The sequence below is a fragment of the Oryzias latipes genome, chromosome 17, assembly GCF_053564925.1.
Source record: "Oryzias latipes strain Hd-rR chromosome 17, Olatipes_Hd-rR_3.1".
Lineage (NCBI taxonomy): Eukaryota > Metazoa > Chordata > Actinopteri > Beloniformes > Adrianichthyidae > Oryzias > Oryzias latipes.
Window position 1 is genome coordinate 10,190,382 of NC_136253.1, and position 22,513 is coordinate 10,212,894.

General features: G+C 38.0%; 1 protein-coding gene across 5 annotated transcripts in view; it reads left to right on the top strand.

Annotated features, from left to right (window-relative positions):
• Positions 1-16,888, top strand: part of vipr2 (vasoactive intestinal peptide receptor 2) — a 92,514-nt gene extending 75,626 nt beyond the window's left edge. For 3 of the 5 annotated variants that reach the window (XM_023965399.1, XM_023965400.2, XM_078934372.1), the window contains 5 exons: positions 3,576-3,645; positions 8,165-8,256; positions 11,714-11,843; positions 11,949-11,990; positions 16,630-16,888. In XM_023965399.1, the coding sequence (XP_023821167.1) occupies positions 3,576-3,645; positions 8,165-8,256; positions 11,714-11,843; positions 11,949-11,990; positions 16,630-16,803 (508 nt within the window). In that variant the 3' untranslated portion in view covers positions 16,804-16,888. The remainder of the gene's footprint in view (positions 1-3,575; positions 3,646-8,164; positions 8,257-11,713; positions 11,844-11,948; positions 11,991-16,629) is intronic. The other 2 variants (XM_078934373.1, XM_078934374.1) reach the window with 1 other exon arrangement.
• Positions 16,889-22,513: the final 5,625 nt, after the last annotated feature.

Here is a 22,513-nt window from a genome sequence, read left to right on the forward strand (position 1 = left end):
AAGACATGATTGATTTGGCGCCGATATGTAGGAGTTACTGTATGTTTTAAACATGAGGTAACTCAGAACTGATCTTTAAGCTGGACAGAGGAATTGAGTTTTCAGTGTGTCATCAGCAAAATAGTAAAAATGTAAGTTAAATTTAAAGGTAGATGTTGCCTAGAGGGAAAAGATAAATAATGAAGAGGAGGAGCCCCAGGACAGAACCTTGGGGTACACCAATTATGATAGGGGAGAGTTGAGATCTGAAAGTTTTATACCTACCTATATGAGTATGTCCACTGTAGGAGAGTGTGTTGCCACCGAAGGAAACCCAATGGAGGATAGTGTGGGAGATTATGTCTAAAAAAGCACTAAAGTTGAGAACAATAAGACTGGAGAACAATCTGCAATCTGCTTCTAGAAATCGGTTGTTAAATATTTTAACGAGGACAGTTTCTGTGCTGGGGTGGGAGCAAAACCCGACTGGAAGTTTCTATAGTGGGTACTCTTAGTTATAATGGTGGCTTGGAGATGAGATAAACGTTAAATTTGTGGGATCTTAACCAGACTTTTACAAGACAGAAGTGAGGGTGGTCAATGTGAGTCTTCTCATGACAATACAGGTCAGTTTGCAACGGGCGTTTATCTGCACTTCTGCAGGTCATCACACTTCTTGTAGGTTACAATGCATGCCTTCGCTCTCATTACGCCGTGAAAACTGTAACGAAACATTATATAAAATATAATAATAATAATAATATAAATAAAACAATACAAAATAACACAAAAACAAGCATAACAAATACCTCGTTTCCGCTTGTCAAGAAAATTTACCGTAATTTCCGGACTATAAGCCGCTACTTTTTTCCTGCGCTTACAGCCGTGCGGCTTATTCACTGACACGGCTAATTTATGGTTTTAATTGGCGGCCGCGATGTACGTATTTTCGGAAACAGTGAATGGTCTGTATTCTCTATCTAACACCAAGCACAAGTCATTTGTTTTTCAACACACCTCTAAGCAGCCAAACAGCATGGAGTTGACTTCAGGTCTTAGACACTTCAGTCATGGTTCAACAAAACGAAACACGCATGCCCGGCCGCATCCCAGAATCCTTTGGTGCTATTAGACCCAACGTGCACGTGATCGCCACTACAATATGATGAAGCTTTCAAGTGAAAAGCAATCGTTAAAAGCAGCGTGAAAAAATCCACCATCACCAACGGGTTTGGAAAAGCTGGTCAGCTGCGTGACAAAGAGAACAGCGCATGGAGTGAATTTACCTCTGAGTTATAGTGACTCGGCTGGCTGCACGTAAATATGTGGGAATAACATCAGCCTTTATTTTGTCGGGACACGACTGGAAACACAAATTGACGTGGTCGTGTTAACGGTTTCTAAGGACTGAGCGGAGTTTTGCATTGAAACGCTCACAGCCTCCGTGTGAGCTGGAGACTGCGTGTCGTGTGAGCTGCGGGGCCGATGGCAGTCTGAAGGCTCCCACACGTAACAACGCATCCGCCCCTCATACACAAAACGTACAGTATTAAGTCCGATTGCTCTGCACAGACACGATTTGCTCCGTTCACCGGCGCAATGGGGACGAAGCGCTCCTCCTTGAAGCCGCGCTGGCCAGAGCTGTCGGAGTAGATAGGAAGGGGAGACAAGGAGCGCGCGGAGGCGTCGAGCCATTCTGCAGGCTGCAGCCAGGGCTTACTCGAGGCGTCCGCGGAGCAACAGTGTTTGTTGTGGAAGGAAACTTCTGACCCACGCGCCGCGAGGAGGCGCGCGTATCGCGCTGAGGCGCGCGCTTTTCAGTCGTCGCTGCTTTATTTTACTAGTGTGTTTTTTAACCAGCCCTGTTACTCCCATAACGCTGCCGCGACACAAGCGGAAGGAGAGCTTTTCCCGTTCACCCCTCCATGCACTGCTGATACTTGCTCATTCTTAAACATGTACAACAGTATGGCGAGCCGGGCATTGGCCCCGCCTTTAGCCCCTAAGACTCATGGGAAATGGGGGATCGCGGATGTAAATTTCCTCATCATAACTGAGGGATGTAATGTTGATTATATGGTTACTGTTTGTAATTTTATGTATGATACCTAGATTGTCAATAAGTTAAAAAAAAATAAAAAAAATGAATTAAAAAACCATAACTGAGGAACTTGTGAACAGAATAGAGTTCCATGCTGTTTGGCAGATGTAGATATACTCAAATACATGATCCTGAGGCGAAGCTGGCTCCACCCACTGTGTACAAATGAATCACACTTAATCTGGGAGTCAGGACGTGTTTGTCAGGATGACAATGTTGCCTAATACTGTCTAATACATGCGGCTTGTACTCCGACGCGGCTTGTGTATGTATAAAAGTAGTTAAACACGTGAAAATGGGTGGGTGCGGCTAGTAATCGGGTGCGCTTTGTAGTCCGGAATTTACGGTAATCAAAGATTTAATCTCAAAATGCCTAAAAATTATACTATTATTACTATATTACGGTCAATGTACTAAACATTAAAAACATGACCAAAAAAAATAGACATAATCTTTCACGCTTAAATACCTCTGCTCCTAAAACAAAGGTGAGGGTTTTAAACGTATTTTTAAAATTATTTTATTTTTAAATTATTTTAATCTTTTAAAATTTCAATTTTAAAAGGTGCTGTTTGCATAGAGTCGATGGTTATGAGGTAACTGCCTGAACTATTTTCTTGCTCTTAGACTGTTAGAAAAAAAATAAAAGGAGTTATATTCCTGCTGCTAATGCAGAATCAGCATGGTGTTCCTCAGTTGCATGGAGCTGCTCTCAGATGGTTTAACAATAATAATAATAATAATGCATTGCTTTTTAAAGCGCCTTTCAAAACACGCTTGAGTAAACGGGCTCACAGTCAGATATGGGGAAACTGTAGCAGACCTTGGGAGTAAAGGGCAGGAAAGGTCTGAAAGTGAAGCTGATCTTTTCCACTTCTCAGACTCCCACCTGTCTCCATCCCTAAAAGAATGCCCTTTTAGTCACGTCACCATGGTAACCTGCTGGAATATGAACAGTATCAAACAGCTTTAAAAACAGAGAGCTGTTAGGAAGTACCAACTGGTCCTAGAAAGGCAAAATCCTATAGACTTCTGGAATATAAAAAGCAAGTACTAAGTCATAATATCATTACATCAGTCAGATGCCTCATTAAAAGCATGTGGTGCTCGCTGACCCCCACCTTGAATGTTCGAAACATTTGAGTGACAGATTCCCCTGAGCCTGCTTTTCAATTGAAGGGGAGTAGCTTTCCAACAAGCTCACTCCTGATTAGTTTGAGTGGTTGCCATAAAAATGATGACTCAGACCAACTCAGACCAATCACTGGTTACTAACGTCCTCTGGTTCCAAAATGGAAAAGTCCGGAACATGGAAAAATGCCAACGGAATTGATTTCATTCCGTTGGAACCAGAGGTAAGGCATTTTGTATTTAATGTCACGAGCACATATGGTGACACAAATTATTCAAATTATTCATATCAGCTGTTGCTGTCTGTTCTGCTGCTGGTTTAGCCGTGGTGCACATATTTATACTCCTGTTTTTGTGTCCACAGGTGCTGGGAGAGAAATGAAAACCACGTGCCTAACTGGGTGATCAATGGACCAATCGGGTTTTCCATTCTGGTAGGTTGATATTCATTAGTTACACCTCTGTTTGTTCACTTTTAGGTGAAACAGGGGATCCCAATGATTCTAAAATGATGACAAGTAGAACCGTATATTAGCTGTATAATAGTATACTATTGATGATACGATACGTATCACTATACACAGGTCACAATACAATATATCCCAATTTATCTCAAGGCTTTAAGAGATGCAGTATACCACAATTGTTTTTAGAGCATTACTTAGAAAAACTTTGTCTAAATACTGGTACATCTTTCACATGAATAAAATTGTATAAAATAAATTGTAATAAATTATCAGAACATTAAGCACCGCAAAATTCAAGTAGTTTTTACCTAAGCCACGCTCTGAGTGATATTTAATTTAAAACGTGATTTATTTATTTTTTACTCTCAATGCTGACTGGTTTACACAACAAAATACTTTTGAGCATAAAAAAACTGAGCTTGAATATGTTTTAACCAATACGGTTCTTTTAAGTGTAATTAAGAAAGTAAAGTGCTATGCATTTCCAAAACTGCTTAAATGTAATTTATGATGTACTAAATGGCGCCTGGTCTAAAGGACCAATGAAGCAATGAACTATCTCCGACACGGTAATCTGCTTATTTCTGATATATCCAATTGTTAACGAATCCATGTATGTCTTTTTTCGTCCAAGTTTGCATCTGGCTCAGAAACTGCACGGCTCGATAGCACCAATTTTGGTCGCCGTTTTTGTTGCACCAATAATGGTAGGTTGGGAATGTGAGGAGAAAGTGTAAACATATTAGTTATGAGTGACAGGAGGGGGGGGTTGCTCTGCAGCAATGGTCCTCCCCACAACTCAGGGGGATTTTTAACTAATCCCAAATACAGAAACTATGTCCTAGACCAGTGTTTTTCAACCTTTTCTGAGCCACGGCACACTTTAACCTTAAAAAAAATCCCGCGGCACACCAGCATCCAAAAATTAAAAAAAAGGAGAAATTCAGTCTGTATTGATCTACAGCCCCTCCCTCCACAGTCTCACATACATTTTTGTGATAATTGTGGCAGAAAAAGCCTGAAACTGCAGCTTTTTTTTCTAAAAGATGCAATAAAAGTTAAGTTAGAAGATTTAAAAACAGTTTGAAGTGTGTTCGTTGGTTTCAAGACGTTTAACAACAGATCTCCTTGTGCGCTGTCACTCTCACAACCCAATGCATCATGGGAGATGGAGTGAGTAAAACGGCCGGCGGAGATCGCTTTTCGGAGCTTTATTGTTTTGTTCACTTGTTCCACGGCCTGATACCGGATTCTGTGGAAGGCTACACCGCTAAAGACGAGCTTTAGTTGGTATTTTTGTTAGAACTGAGCGACTTTACGAGCTAAATCGGGACAAGGAAGTGAAGACTTTAACCACTTCTGATTGGTCAGACTGATGACATGTGATTAAGCTCCCCAAAAATGATTGGTGGAGACAGTTAAAGCGACGGGACTTTTCCAAAATACAGCCGGAGCTGCAGCTGAAGCGTGGTAACGTCATTCTTATCAAAATGTCTTTAATAAAATAAAATAAACGCAAAGAAAAAGTATTTTACGATCTTTTATATTCCTAACTCCTCAGTGTTTTATCAGGGCCTGTTTGGATGAACAGAGAGCTGAAATCCTGGAGATGGGAAATGTTGTTAAATCAGTTAATGAGGGCAATTTCCCACGGCACACTTGACCATCTCCCACGGCACACTAGTGTGCCGCGGCACACTGGTTGAAAAACACTGTCCTAGACAACAACACACGGACACATGGTATTTAATTTAAGTTAAAAATGACATAATTTTAATTAAAATACATCTGGGAACACTTTTACTAGAGATCAAAAGATGAGCTGACGTTAAATGGACAAAGTGATTTTTTATAAATGATTAATTAAGATTAGTTTGATCAGCATTTCAAGTTGATATCAGTATTGCCAAACAAAAAATTGTGATATTTCACTATTTTCTACATCCCCAATGACTTGCATGATTATTTTGCTGAATTTTTCTGTAAAATTTTACTGGGAATAATATAACAACTTGAAGAAGTTTTGCAACTTTTCTAAAAATGTATTTGCTGGCCTTCACACAAGGAAAACTAATTAAAAGATGAAGCCTTGTTAAACTGCATGTATCTGTGTGTTTGAACCTTTACTGTAATCTTACATCCGTGTGTCTCAGTGGGAAGGCTTTGAAACCCTCTGAGCAGTGGTGTCACTTGTGAGCTCCTGTTGTTTGAAAGTGTAAAGTCACAGGATGTCCTGCTGACTGGACGCCTGCCAGCTTTTAAAGGTCTCATCAGGGGGAATGTTCTTTTAGCAAAAAGCATCGACATTTTTGCAATATAAGACTTGTAATTACAGGGGGAAAAAAGGCTAGTTTTCTACTGCTCAAAAACACTGTTCTGATTTTGCTGGTGAGATTTTTTAAATGATTAATTCCAAAGGTTCCTGTTTGATTTTTGTTATTTTCTTTACTTTGATTTTTTTTTTTCGCGTGTGCCACAACTTCTGACATCTGTAAGTCTTCCATATGGTTTTTCATAAGAGAAAGATACAGTAAAAGAAGATTCATTTATTTTGATGCCTGAAACTAAAGGTGGTGAAGGACCTGACAAGACCTCTCAGAAATGCAAAACTTACATAATTATCTTTATACATGTTTTCCATCATTAGAAAAATGCTACAAGAACATGTTCAAAACACTATTGTCTTTGGAGTGGATCTTTATATGAATTATATATCAAACCAAATACAAACCCAAGCTAAAAGATGACCCTTGAGAAAACATGGAAATAAAAATATTCCGATAGACAACCTCAAACCATGGAGGACATTTGCAGCGCTGGTGTACTGTCAGAAACTGGTGGTGTAGGACCCAATATGCAAGAGACCAGACTTGGTGGCAGAAACTTAGACATGACAAACCCCATGGATAAACAGAAAGATGACACAGCCGATGACCTGCTCATATATCAAACATTAATCTGGTGTGCAACAGAACATTAACAGAACCAAGTAACCAAAAAGGCTGATTTACATTGGTCCGTCTGCAGTGCGTCTCAGTTGTGTTGTCACAAAGAAATAGAACTTTCATCAATGAATTGGATTGTTTACATTGCCTCCGTCATGTCTACGTCTGACGTCCCTCCGCAAAGCAACACAAACTTTACACAGGAGTTCTCCATTTTTGTGACAAAAAGCTGGAGAAATGTACATAAAAATGTATAAAGTTTATTTTCGTCATCTAAAGTGACATGCCCACGCAACAACACCGGGGTCCATTTTCGCCATGGATGTTGAAAGTTTAATTTCGGAAGTACAATAACCAAAACATTTATGACGCAAAACATAGATTTAACAATGAATGAGTGAGGAAAGAGAGGGCATGGGGCCTGATTGCCAAAGTTTTGGATAAACTACTCTGCACAAGGATGGCAGGACAAACCACTCCTCTGGAAGTCAGGGGGAGAGAAAAGATGGATCGGAGACACGATGGAAATAATGTAAACTAACTGACACATGTGAGATGGACTCCCCACGCAATCCACTGTAGAGGCAACGAAGCGTAGAGGCAATGCAGCGTAAACACAACGCAGTGTCGACGAAACGCAGCATAGACAAAACAAAACTAAATCCAAGAGCATAATTTTCACAATGTGATTGTAATGTTCTTTCTTGATGAACTTATCTTTTGTTTAAAAAAATCACAAATGAGAATCTGTGTTATTCACTGCTTTACTTCAGCCATGTTGAATCTCACACACCTTTTACACACCTTTTCACACACGAGACTTCACAACACAACAGGTAGGTATATTTGCAAAACACCATGACACCTAGTGGTCAGAATATTACAGTGATCAGCTGGACTACTACCCTTCATGCTTCCAGTCCCTGAGGAGAGTTGTTACAAACGATCATCCAGCCTCAGCCTCCATAAAACTTGGTCTTCTGCATATTGAGTCTTATACCACCAGTTTCTGACATGTAATGTTTAAGCAATTATTACGGTACATTATAAGGAAGTAGTGAAAATAAAGAACTTTTTTTTTTTAGGGAAAAAGGATAAAAGAAACCAACAACATAAACACTTCCAATGCTTATTATGTTGCTTATTATGTAAGATTGGCATTTTGGTTTCTCAGAGTAAAATGTACAAACATGAGCAAAAAATTTGGTTAAACTGCTCTAACTGTTGCTGTCAGCGCCTAGTGCAAATATCGATAGGCTAAATCTGCTAAAGTGTAGGATCCCAGGGAAATAAAACACATTTGGACAATATTCTGAAACTATAAGTAAACAGATAAAATAACAATAAGTCAGTGTTATGCAGCATATAAGCATTTTGAGTTGCTCAAAGCACATAAAGCGCTTTTTTGTAAATGATTATTGTTTTTTGTGGTTTATATTGTTTTCTTCATTGAAAAAAGATTTTTTTTCTGAACAAAGAGGTATGTATATGTTGTTTTGAGGGATTTTTAAAAAAAATCATTCAGTCTTCGTTATTTTAAGGTGAACTTCATCCTGTTTATCAGCATCATTCGCATCTTGGTTCAGAAGCTGCGATGTCCAGATGTGGGCGGAAATGACCAGTCCCAGTACAGGTACAAAAACTACACTCATAACAGACTTTTTAAATGAAGGTTAATGTGAAATGACTGTCACTGTCCTGCATGATGTGCTCTCCTGCGAATGGCTCAGTCAGTAGATCTGAGTATTCAGATGAAATCAGGATGAACTAGGACTGGGCGATAAATTGATTTTATTGATTAAGTCAAATTTTTTGTTTTAAACGATTTACCTATTTTTGGGAAAATCAAAATTTCATTTTTCCAGCTTTCTGCTGTCTAGAGCTTCCATTGCTCAGAGTAAGGTCAGCCCATCCCTTACAACAAGCACTACCCCCATAGCCTATAAGTTTTTCTTTTTTGAAAATCATGTAATAATTTGTCCAGTAAAAAATGTGCCTGTGAGAAGCCTTTTTCTTTAAAAGATGCTTAATCTAGCAGCAGTTTACAAAACATCTGCTGCATTGATCTACAAACATTTTTACAGCTTGTATTTTTTTTTATTTAACCTTTATTTAACCAGGAAAGTCCCATTGAGATTAAAAACCTCTTTTCCAAGGGAGTCCTGTATTTAGTTGAACTTTGTGTTTGAACATATTTCCAAAGGATATGTTAAAATAAAATTGTTTTTGTTAGATATATACAGTCTTTTGTCACTTTTAAAAAAAGGTTTAAAAAAATAATAAAAAGGGGCGGGGGCATATTAAAATCAGAAAATCGAATTTGGTGTGAAAATAAATTGGAGATTTTATTTTTTTGGCCATATCGCCCAGCTCTAGAAAGAACGTTATTGCTTTTGCTCCTAAAGCCATGTGAAGAGGCAAGAATGACAGTCCCAGTCAGTTCATGATGCAGGTCTTATTAAACAAAAAACCAATGAAGCTGCAGCAACACATTTCTCTGCCCAAGACTTAGCTCAGTCAGATATGCCATGTTTAATCTTAGAGCAACTTAAGCCTACAGCCAGAGCTGAGCTGTGTTAAGTTGGCAGGTATTTTATATATCCTGCAGGAGAACAAATCCAAGATTCTGCAGGGAAAGGTGCTGAAAATCTGGAAACGCTCAGGATCCCATTATTTGAAAATGAACACTTGGTTCAACTTAGGACTGAGTTGACCTGACAGTGTTTCATAACTGAGGAGGAGATTTGAGACTCTGGGTTTATAGGTAAAAACATGGTTTGAAGGAGCAGCTAAAATAATGTTCAAACTTCAGAATGTCCCTCAAAGATCCACTGCAGACGCACAACGTCAATCCTCTGCTTGAAGTGGTAATAATGACAGTATGAAATCCTTTTAAAAACATCAAGAAAACAATGCAGCTTTGCAAAACTACATCCCTGATCACACACGAGAATATAACTGAAGTTAATTCTGGATGAACTAAGTAGATTGTTTTTTAGCCTTCCTGCACATTTTCAATATATTTTACCTCTTAAAGCTATTAGATCTATATATACACATAACAAAAACGATCCACATTTATATGATGATGGAGTGAAAATAATTCAAATAATGACATGGCCTTCTGTATAGCCCTGATTTCACACCTAGGGGGGACCTGCAAGTCCTTTAACCCTTGTGCTATCCCATGACCCCAGCCTTACATTGACGTGTTCTCCCTACCATGACAAAGGTGGATAAAGGTGGAAAGATTTCATGTAATCCATGGACACCAGTGAAGATCACAAATCATTGAAGAAAAAAGGTTCAGAGCACTGTCTAGTGGGTCTAGATGACCCAACTCCCAATGTTAAAGTGCCTAGGATAGCACAAGGGTTAAAAACTAATAATGCTCAATGAATCTGGATGACGATGTTCCACTTTTGAAAACCAACTTTTTCATTTTGTGAACTAACAGAAAGATTTGCATAACAGATGACTGAAGCTTTTTGAACAAACCACATGGAATTTAAAGAACCTAATAATTACTGTGGACTTACTGTAAATAGTTATTGAGCACTAATGGTATGCTGTTTTTCCAAAATAAGATTATCTTTAAACAATTTTTGCATGGGATGAGAAAACTGTCAATAAGAAACATATTAATAAAGACAAAGTTAGTACAAATTAATCATTTAAAAATCCAACTTGGAGCTTGAGTAGGCTTACTGGCAGCCGACCGTTGCTGCAGTAAGAAAGAATAATCAAATTAAATAATAAAAAAGTCAGTCAGAATAACTAACTTTCTTACAGATTTTAAATTTTCTTTCTTTTTACCAATCGCTACAGTCGATTGCTCTGAGTTACTTTTTGTGATATTTTTTTTTACCTGCCATACACCTTTCGGGGTCACTGAGCCTATCCCGGCTAAGGTTGGGTGAAAGCTGGGTACACCTTAACCGGTGTAGTCGCTGGAGTAAGTGCGTAAGTCTCTGGAACAAACTGCACAATTTTGTTTTTATGCATACGTTTCGTATTGACAGTTGTCTTACCCCGTATTTTTGCATTTTGGGATTTATGTTGTACTTTGTCATTTCACTTTTTTTTTAGCAACAAATTAATATTTTTTACTTTGATGGGAAAATAATTGTCAGCTTTGCATTTCTGTATCACAAGCATATTTACTATATTTTTTTAATGTATTGACTAACGTAACGTTAAAATCAGTTATTTTCTTTCATTGTATTGGTTTATGTTTTGTTTTGATTATAGTATAGTATAGTATTTTGTAGCATCCTTATAAAGCTGCATTCACACAAAAGGTGATTTTTTTTCATCGTGTGCGGCGCGTCGGGCACAGCACGCTTTGAGCCTTGGAGAGCACCCTGTCCCGGCAACTGTTGGGCAAAGTGGCGGTACACCCTGAAGCTAAATGTGCAGAGGTACACATGCTAGTCTGTCATAGGGTCCATGGAGCTCGAGCGAGCAAGTAGGCTACACTGACCCCTGGGCAGCTGGCTGGCGGGCAGACACAGTCCCCTCTTGAACGTTATGATATTTTTCTTATTTTGGTCGAGACAATCATAAATAGATCCTTTTTTTTTAGTTTATTGTTTTTTCTCTCTTGGACTAATGTGGGACAATAAGTTGTCAAATTAGGTCACAGAGACACGGAAGCAGCTCCTGCAGCAGGAGTGAAGCTCACCTTACTGGGAAAGTCTCTGAATGATCTCATGAACCCAGACATGGAGACCTGTTAATCAATGCTTTAGTAGAGCTTTTTGAAATGAACAAAGGTGATATTTAAACATCCTTACATTGCATCCTCATGCATTGTAAATGAGATATACAGAGACACTGCTCCATGTAGCAATCAGGCTAAAAACATTTGGTGGTAGCTCTTCCCACACGCGTCTGGGGCATCAAGCTTATTTAACACATTTTTGGACAGGCATTGAACAGCTAATTTGCTGCGCGTCAATAGAGTGGTGTCCAACATGAACTTGGCGGGCGAATGGCGTTCGGTTTGAATGCATCTTAAGGCTAACCCCTTTATTCTGTTTCATTTAGTTTGTGTTGTGATTAGACTTCTGCTTGTGCTCCTCCCACAGAAGGCTGGCCAAATCCACTCTGCTGCTGATCCCTCTGTTTGGGATCCACTATGTGGTTTTTGTTTCTTTCAGTGAATCCATCACTGAAGATTATAAAATCTTTTTTGACCTGGCTCTGGGATCTTTTCAGGTCAGACATCACTTCCTACACATTGCACTTACACTCCTCATTTATCTACAGTACAAGTGGGGGGGAAAAAATTACCAAATTTACCAAATAAGTTTGTTTTTTCAGGGTTTCGTTGTGGCTATTCTCTATTGTTTCCTCAACAGTGAGGTGAGTTCTGTCATTTTTATCAAAGTAGTTTATATTGTTTGTTTTCTTGATTCATTGAGAAGCAAATGAGCAGGCAGATCCTGTGATGCATTTATGTGAATCCTACACTCTTTGGAATTTTCTTCGTTTTGGGGGGGGGGTTAGAGCAGCCGACCTTCACTAGCTTTGCAAATCAAGCTTAGTTTCTGCACATGCTGTTTTGGCTAACTTAGTACTTTCGGTTAAGATAAATAGTTTTTGGCACTTTAGGTTATCTGATGGGAATTTGTAACAGCCAGAGTTTAATAAAACCTAAATGACCATAGAATTAAGATGACAAAACCTACCTTCAACCTACCTTCAATCAAATCTTAAGAATATATATTGTGCTTGAAAAATGAGCATCGCAATAAACTTTAATTCTGAAGGTTCCAAAATTAACACTCGCGAGTTGCGAGCATTTTCTCCTCTTTGGCGAGTAAAAGTTAAATGTTAGTCGTCACATGGGGAGTAAATGTCTGTGTAAAATTAGTCATGTTTATTAGCTCTCCTTTTGGTGAATTTCTTTTGACTTCTCTTCCTCTGCCATGTGCACACGAGGTAAACAAGCGCACACGACGCAAGACACCCCCGGGGTCACTTTGCCTGTGTACGGTTTAGTTTTGGCTGATGACAACAGTGGAAAAAATGCAGCGATTTCTAACAGTACCCAGTCAGAACTGGAGGATGAAGCTGCTTCTCTGACAGCAGCAACAATTCATTTATATGACATTAATAAAAAAACGGTATTTTCTAAATATCATTGAATCCACTGGGTTTTAGCGGTGTCTTTTTAGCATTACAGAGCTGGTGTTACACCAAAAACTATGACCTGTCAGATGTTGCTTCCCTCATGAGAGCACTGCAGATTTGATGTCAATGATATAAAACTACAATGATCCTAAACATTATACTGTTTTCAGGCTGTTTTTGTTATGATTTAATTTAGAATGTAATCTCCTGGAAGCAAAATTAGTAAATCTCTAGTAAATCTGTCTTTGTTTTCTCAGCATGTTTGAATTTGAGTTTAGAGCTAGAAGACAATAAAAACGTGTTCATACCATTTATAAATTACTTTTATGCAATTTTGTTTTCTTAAAAAAGTAGTTAGTAAGGTATTTCTGTGTAAGATAGTGTTTTATATATATATAGTGTTAAATAATTTGGTTAACTTGGCAAGTGACTCAAAAAATAATTTTCGGCCCCAGTGTGGAGGTATTTCAATTATTTAAAATCTGACAAAAAAACAGAATAACTTGTTCTGCAAAATGTGCAGAAGGTAAATTCCTTCTAGAACTGGAAATACAACCAACCATTTTCCTCACCTGAAGCAGAGGCACCAAGCAAGCTCAGTCTTAGACTGAAATAAAAAATAATTCTCGAAACAAAGACAACAAAGGTAGGAACTGCACAGTAGCAACTGTCTAAACTGCCAGAAGAAATTTGCTTTCAGTTCCTAGCTTATTTACAGGATGCTCACAAAAATGTTTGTCAATTTTATGTTTGTTCTGTAAAACTTGAAAACTTTACAATTTATTTGTAGAATGAATGCTTTGTTTTTTTTATTGGAACAATTTTCAGTTTAGTTTATAATACATATGCATTTTCATAGTAATTGGAAAAAAAAACTTGCATCATGGTCCTTCAGTGCATCTGTTATGTTTAAAGTATGACAGGAAATAAATATCTAAGTCTAAACAACCTTTTGATGATTACACATTTCTCTTATATGCCACAGTGCGTTCAAATTTTACAAATATAGATCTTTGGTTTATCGTGATACATATTGCTATTTCCTGATATGAAAAATTATGTTGTCATATAAAAAAATTCCATATCTCTCAGCCGTACCTTCAACTTTGTGGTAAATGTTTGCATTCTTTTAGCCACCCGGAGCCAACCCAAGATCATTTGGTCTCACAGACAGAAAATTGGCATGTGTCAAATGCATGCACTGCCTCAGTCAATCAGAGGGGTGTTTTCTGTTTAGGTTCAGAAATGCTTCGCAAGAGTGGTTAGTGATAAATAAATGACTGAGATACATAATTCACCCAAAGTTCAAATCAAAAAACGTTTTCTGATTCTAAAGAAATAAATACATTTCTGAGCCATTCCCACAAAAAACATTTCCACATAATTAAATCGATACATTATAAGAAGATAAAATAAATAATATTTAAAAATGTAAAATAAAACATAAATAGTACTTAAACGCATAATTAAAATGTGTATCTCACATTCAAACGTTGAACTCAATTTGATGTTGTATTAAGGTTATTATTTGACGTTCAATACTGGACAAAATATGAACATTGTATGGACAACCAGAACAGTTTTTTGTCGGATGGACGCAATATAAACTGATTCTGCACGTCCATATGACACCTAATAAAAATGTTCAATCTGACTTTCAAATGTTGAACCAAAATTTATGTTTAAGTGAAGTCATTGTTTGACGTTAAATCGTGGAAAAATATTCACGTTGTATAGATGTGTAGAACTGGTTTTCGCCGGACGGACACTGTGCAGACAGGATCTGAACGTCCATGTGACGTCTAATAATGATGTCAATCTAACTTTCAAATGTTGACCCAAAATTGTCGATGAAGTGAGGTCATTTTTAGATGTCAGAAAAGTGGACATAGTTTGTGTGTTAATTTGATGTTCACAACTGGTTTTCAATAGACCGACACAATTTAAACTGAATAGTAATAATAATAATGGATAAGATTTTTTGTTCTTGGTGATGCTACTAATGTAGCCACAGCTGCCCTGGGGCAGGCTGCCAGAGGCGTGGCTGACAGTTTGCACCTCAGACCATCACTGGGACATTCATACCAGTGGAGCGACACTGGAGGCAGGGAGGGTGAAGTGTCTTGCCCCAGACAAAGACAATGACAGTTGACTGAGGGGAAGGGGGATTGAACCGCCACCAACCAATCGATCCTTCGATCATTGGCCGACCAGCTCAACCACCTGAGCCACGTCATCTTCCTAATCTGAACTGGCTCATGGATCAAAACTTTATGACTGGATAGGTCAGATGGGTGGCGGGAAGTGGGGTTGAACTGGCCTTGCACTGTCGGTCCTGACCCTAACACAAAGAGAAATATCTGATGAGCTGTCCAAGAAAACGGCATGCTCTTTAAAAAACGGCATATTTGAAAGATCACTGGGAATGCTGTTGAAACAGATCTTAAGATGATCAGAATGGGATTCTAACAAAAATAAAATCAATTATTTGTAACAAATTTGCAATAAAAAAGTAAACTCAATCAAAAGAAAATGATGGGGGTTTGTTAAATTACTATCTACCAAGGGATTAGCTGTAATAATAATTATAAAACATTAAAAAGTTAAGGTAAACTTTAAAACAGGGTTACTGAACATTTTTCACCCTACAGTTAAAGCTTTCAAACACTCAGACTCCACAAATCTGAGACTGTGTGAACGTGCCAGTGAAGGATTTAATAGGGATTTAAAAGCGACTGTGGGTTGCAGAAGGAGTTGCCTAATAAAGATGAACTGTGCCAGTCGCTTCTGATAGCTGAGGATGACGACTTAGTAGAGCAAGAAAAGTGGAAAACTGGAATAAAACCGAAAAGAGATGTAAGGCTGCAGAGTTTTTCTAGACAAAAGATTGGAAGCAGATTTTCCTGACAGTCATGCTGCCTGCTGGATTTAGGCTAAATTTGTCTAAGAAAGAGGGAATTAAACAAGAACGCTGTAGCAAATTATTTTATTCCAGTGTCACTGGTGCATCTTGTAATGCTTTTTGGCCCAGGTCAGTCTTGGTCTTTTCATGTTAAATATTCTTTTAAAGAAACAACCAATAACTTGTGCAACTTCTAAAGTATTTTCTCTGCAAGAGAGTTCAGATTCGAGTCTATATAAGAATATTTCTTCATGTTCCCATTCTGTGTCAAATCGTTGCTTAAGTATAGATGAAAATTCAAAATTGCTGTTAAGAGTACAAAATGAAAAATGACGCCTAGAAATCAGACTGTTTCTTTAAAGTCCCAATCACTTTTAGATTAATTGTCTTTCAAAAGTGGTCTTTTAATTATTATTATGGTCTATTTAGGCAAAATAAAATAAAAAAACCTGGACATTTCCTAGGAAAAAGTGTCTGCAGAGCGGACCCCCCCCACTTCCCATCACCTATAACTGAGAGCTGTTTACATGCTCTCAGTTTCAAGTTTATCTTAAACAAATATTTGACAGGAAAACAAACATCCAATTCCTTTTTCAAAATATGACACCGAGAGCAAAGTCCAACTCTAAAAGGTTTGTCAGCATAGCTTCACAATAAAGGACAAAGATACAATACTAGTGAAGGCTAAAGAGAGATTAAAACAAGGTATACAATAAAGTGTTTGTCTTAGAAATGTAAATTTTTCCAGGTTTCTTATGTTTCTTTTTTTTTTCTTGAAGCTTTCAGAGATGTTGTGTTTCTCTCAACTTCACAAGCAACTTTAGGTTAAATTTGTCCAACACAATTCATTCAAACTTTTCTTGCACTTCTAATGTGTGTACTAGTCCCAATTCTGTCTGTCTCTGAAAAAGCCATCAAAATTCCTATTTCCTTGTATAAATCCTTTTTTTCTGGCTGTGTCTTTAGGTTCAAGGGGAGCTCAGGAGGAAGTGGAGGAGCATGTGTCTGAACTGCCGCCTGAGCAGAACACCTCACTTCAGCAGCACTTTCACCTCCAGGAACGGTTCAGAGCACATGATGCAGTTTCACCGCAACTCCAGAGCCCAGTCCATCCTGCAGTCAGAGACCACCATGCTGTGAGGCCCGACCCAGAAAAACAAACAAATGGAGCCGGGCCAAAGAGTTTTACTAATCCATCCTATAAAAAGACTTAAGTGCAAGTAAACCCAGAGCTGCTATAAGGTCTGTACTTTGATCACAATTCAGAGGTTATTTCTTTCATTGTTTTAATTTTTTTTAAGTAGAGAAAAAAAATAAGACAGATGAAAACTGCATTTCAGTGCAACGCCTTGATGCAGACACAAACTAAAGGGAAAATGTTTTTGGTTTTTTGGGGGGGGGGGTTCTGGAATCGTAGCGCTCTGCTGAAATTTGGGCTAAAACAGGGCCAGAGGGTTCCCAACTGTGTTGCACACTACTCTTTCATAAATAAATCAATGGAAGTGTCAAGCTGTTGTTCAGCTGGTGAATTACAATATTTACGTAAAACCCCATGGAAATTTTATCTTATATTATAACTACATCAATTTTGCATTACAAAATCTGAGCAACTCAATGTGAAATTAAGAATAATTTGCATGCAACTTTGCTATTTCACCTGTATGTTCTTAAGCTTTTACAACTAACTGTTCAACTAACTATTTAACCATTTGCACATGTGGGGTACAGATCCTACCTTAGTAAATTTATGTCACTCAGCTGTTGCTAACATTATGACAGTTAAGCAATTTGAATTAGATTTACTCCCGTAGTTTGTACAAATTTTTGCACAATTGTTGTTCCAATATTATATAAGGGATAAAGGTCAAGGAAGGAAAGACAGTTCGGGCTTCGCGTGTTAATTTCTCATAACGCACACTTCGAAAGGCATTATCTGGCTTATGCCATGCTCAATTGCAAAAAAATTAAATAATCAATCGATTCTTAGTGCTTTATTGTTGTTATTTAGTTTTAAAGAAGCCAGTGCAGTGATATTGAACATTTAAATTATGTGACTATTCTTTTTTAGGTGTGCGTTATCACTGTGGATTATCACTTTTTAATCCACACCCAGCAGTCAATGAGAATTGAGTATTCACCCGGACCACGGTATAAAAGATTTTTAATTAATTGAAAAAAAGTAAAAATAAAAGATTAGCTCCCGGTAGCATTTTTCTAACAATTCGGGCTTCTTTTCGGCTGTCCGAGACATTTAAACAATGGATAACTCCGTGTTCACATGAATTATTGTTTTTCACAACAAGGGAGAGCTTCCCCTGATTGAATTATAGCGTTGAAAAATGCAACATTGTATAAATATTGGTTTCCTTACAGAAAATAAACATCCTAACAAAACGTCATAGAATGACGGCTACATGGCTTGAAGTCAATGGCCGAATCCGAATTCCTCCCTTACCCCTATGGCTTCTCCCCAACCCTACATTTAGCCCTCCAAATGGAGAGTTTTAGAAAAATAGTGTCTTTTAATCTGGGTGTCTCGATGACGTCATCAGTAGTTGTCGTTTATCCACACACATCATGTGCCATCACTCGGAAAACTCTGAAAAGTTTTATGGAATAAACGTAAAATTGACAAACATTTTTGTCAACATCCTGTAAAAAAGCTAGGAACTGGAAGCATCAGTGTCATACCTTTAATAAGTCATACTAAAACAAAAAGTCATTACGTATAATTAAATGTAAATTTCTGTGCTTCAGACTACACCCATAAAAATGCCCCTCCGTGGCACAGCGCAACGCAGATTATCGCGGTCAGGGATACAGAGCCCTCCGCTGCAAGGGTTTCCCATTGAAAAACGATTTTATACACCTCTATCCCTCCTTAGGCCCTACAATCGGAGTGATAGGGAGAAGCCAGGGGGGTAGGGGAGGAATTCGGGTTTGATCATTCTCTCTGTTTCATGGTTTGTTTTTGTGTTGGCAAAATAGAAGAACTGGGGGCATTTTACTCTGCCCCAGGGCAATATTGTAAAATCAGTAGGTGGTGGTTTCCTTGCACACTGGGGAGTTAACTGCCATCACACAAAACAGAAGAAGAAATTATTTGCACAGCTGTGTGGTCCAATTTTGCACACGTGCAGTAGGATGGTGCAGTTCTGATTCACAACTTTTCGACTTTCTTTATTTTGTCTTTAGCTTTAAAATAAGCTTTTTTATTATTGTAATTGTTTAAGAGGTTATTGACGGTGGCTCTGAAGTGCAAATCAAATCAACAAGTCACTCAACACAAAAAAAATCTTAAAGATCACAACAATTAAAAAAGCAAAACAAATTTTAAAAAAAACAGCATTACATTTTTGAAAACAAAACAAAATTTTAGAAGGCAAAATGTAAAAAAAAAACTTTTCAGAAAACATTTTTTTTCTTTCATGAAAACAAAATGAAAAGTTAAAAAAACAAAAAACAAATACATAACAAAATAGCTAAATAAATTTACAGAAAACTAAAAATGTAAAAAAATGAAAATTCAGAAAACAAAATGAAATGTTCTTTGTGTGAAGTCTTATTGTGAATGCTGTGTGCTAATATCTATGGCTGCACGGCTCATGCTTTTAATTATCGCCATTGTCCAGGTAAGAATTAAATCTATTATGTTTTCATTTTTCAATCACGTCTGTGAGGATGTTAATTAGCTAAAAGTGCTACTCTGACAAGATAACTGTTATTATTTGAAACTCGCAAATTCACAAAAGGAACCCGATGGAGACTAACTGTTCTGACATGAATAGCCATTCCTGTTTTCGGTGATAACATGCCGGAAGAAGCTCTGAGCTAGCCTGGATGATCATGTGATTCATACAGTAATTACATAGGATTGCTAAAATATATTTAAGATTTCAATTACTAAACAAGTTAATATATGAAACAATATAATCAAAGTCCATTGTAGATTTTTGTACCACATACACAACCATATTCAAAAGTACATAAAATACTACATTCAGTTAAAATGAGTTATTTTTGCAGGTGAAGTTTCTACAAGTAAAGTTCCACAAAAGTTTGAGCTGTGCAAGGAGAACAGATGGCAGCTCCACATGGGAGTAAAAAAGGAGACTACGGCTACGTTCACACTGCGGGGCTTAATGCTCAATTCCGATTTTTTCAAAAAATTAGATTTTTTTGCAAGGCCGTTCACATTTCCAATTAAATGCGAACTTTTTTGATCTCCTGTGTGACTGTGAAATGACCCAGAAGTGACCCGCATGCGCAGAAGAGTACTCAACGGTGAACGACGTCACTGTTGTTTGCAGAAGTAGCTAACTGTAGTAGCTAACAATGGATGTCACCAACAGTGTTGTCAACAGCGGAGCTCTTTTTGCATTATTACATTTATTTTCACAAAAGAGCCAGCACAATAACAATCTTTTCATTTTAAGAAGGCATTGGAGCCAGGATCGTCTGTACCCACTGTTGCTGAAGGGGGATGTTTATGTGTTGGGGCCGTGCGCGTGTGTGTAAGAGAGAGGAGAGAGCACGTGCAGCGCAGGAGGGAGATAGAGGGGGGGCAGCGGAAGTGTGTTGGGGGTGCGCATTCGTGTTGTGTGTTACGGAGGAAGGAGAACTATAATAAAAGATGGTTTCCCCCAGAATAAAGTCTATTGACTGTTTATTAACCCGCTCTGGAGAATCTGCGGGTACGAACGGGGAAGTGAACCCCGACTGAGGATGTGCCTTCGGTCCCCCACACTTCTGACCACGTTCGGAAAGGGAAAAAAGTAATCGTGGGAAAGGTTCAACACCACGCTCAGCCATTTTGCTGGAAATCTTTTTTAAAAATGCTCAGTTAATGCAATATTATGCGATAAGAGCCCTTGAGTTTGGCCTGAATAGAGCTGTCACCCTAAATATGAATCCAATCGGTGACCTCGCTTCCCTTCCACTGACTGGTCTCAGCAGTATCGTCTGCCATGGTTGATGTTTATGTTCTCGTTCCCGCCTACTTCAACGCAGAATTCTGACTTTTGTAGTGTCTCGATGACGTACGGGTCGGATACATGTGGCCTGGCCGGTCAGATGGAGGTCGCATTTCAAAAGATCAGATACGTATCGGATTCAGGACCACATACCCAAGTGGCCTGGGTCGCATTTGAAAAGATCTGATCTGTGTCGTTCAGACTGTAATGAAAAGATCAGATACAGGTCGCATAGGGGCAAAAAAATCAGAATTGGGTCGTTTCAGCCTGCAGTGTGAACGTAGCCTAAAGTACTTTCTCCATGCAGTATAGGCAAATTACCATGATAAATTTCTCAGATTTATTTGCAATGAAATCATTAAATATTATTTGACCTTAATCACTACATTTTTAGAAAAAGCCATTTTTTTCTCAACCTGCTGCATAAGCCTGATTGGTTGTAAAGGATGTCTTAGGGAGTGAAAGAGGAGCTGTGATTACTGTCTAAAGTGTCGGGTTAATGACCTGGAAAACCCCATTTATTAGGAATTACATCAGACACTTGTACAACTCCAAACAAGTTAATCTCCATTTAATCAAAACTGCAGTTTAAAATGTTCATATTAGACTTGCTTTATTTAAGAGTTGGTCTTAACTGGCTCCATGTTTTAACCATTTTGAGTTTTAAAGTTGTATTAACAAAGTTAATGATGACATTTTTAAAGATGTTTAGAAATGTTTCTTTGCAGGTCAAAAAAAGATGAATGCCGACGTGAGCAATGTAATAATGGATATGAAAATTAACAAAATGGTGTCATGGCAATGCGAAATATTTATTACAAACGTAACATGAATATGTTTTTCAATAACAGAAACAAAGATGGAGTTGTGGATTTTACCTTATGGGCTTCTTAATGCATTTAATCAAATGTTACGTTTACATTCAGCATTTAGTCAGCGTACCTGTCCTTTTATTAGATGAAGCAATGCATCTGGAAAAAATCTGTTTGGGGTTAACTACTGGATCAAAAAGAGTCATGTCAGGGAAAGTTGCTGCTCAGCATCACATCTGTTGTGCTCTGTTGAGAACAGATCTTCTCCAGATGAAGATACCTGGGTAAGGGGCCCCAGTACCTACATGCTTGCAGCTTCCTCAGCACTGAGGAAACACCGGCTGTACTGAAATCCCCAACAGAAAACCATCAGCTGCTGTTGTTCTTTCATTCAGGAAAAAGTAGAGTTCGTCAAAATGAGGAGAAAACATGTTATGCCAGAAAAGCATTAGGGAGGGGTGAAAACACCAAACTCAGATTAAAATACGTTCTTTCAGTCTGATAAAATACATTCTATAACACTTTTGTATTCCTCTGCCAGAAAATCTAAAATGTTTTGTTATTAGTACGTGACTCTTTTATATGTGGCAAACATAACAGAACATACAGACCCTTCTTACCATTAGTGACACATTTAGACATGTTTGGTCATGTGCAGATGCAGTCATTGGCCTTAAGGTATGAATGTTGCAATGACCAGGAAGCGCTTTCACTTTCTTTGTACTTGTGACAATGACAAATAAAGATTTATCTATTTACAGCAATGTACATGCACAATGCCACACTCTAAAGTCACAGATCTTAAAAGGTGTGAATAAGAAGCATTCATAAATGTTGTTTTTCTGAAATACAAACTGCTGCAGTTTACCTGACAGCATAGCTGGTTATGCAGCTGCCACACCTGTCTGAGAATCCTGCCCACATGACCGCCCAAAATCTGACTGATGACAGGTAAACTGTCATCAACTTATGGTCTTTCTTTAAACATGTTTAACGCTGCATTACTTCTTTATTAGATAAAACAAATGTAACTCCATACCTTATCTGTGGATGACAGTACTGCAT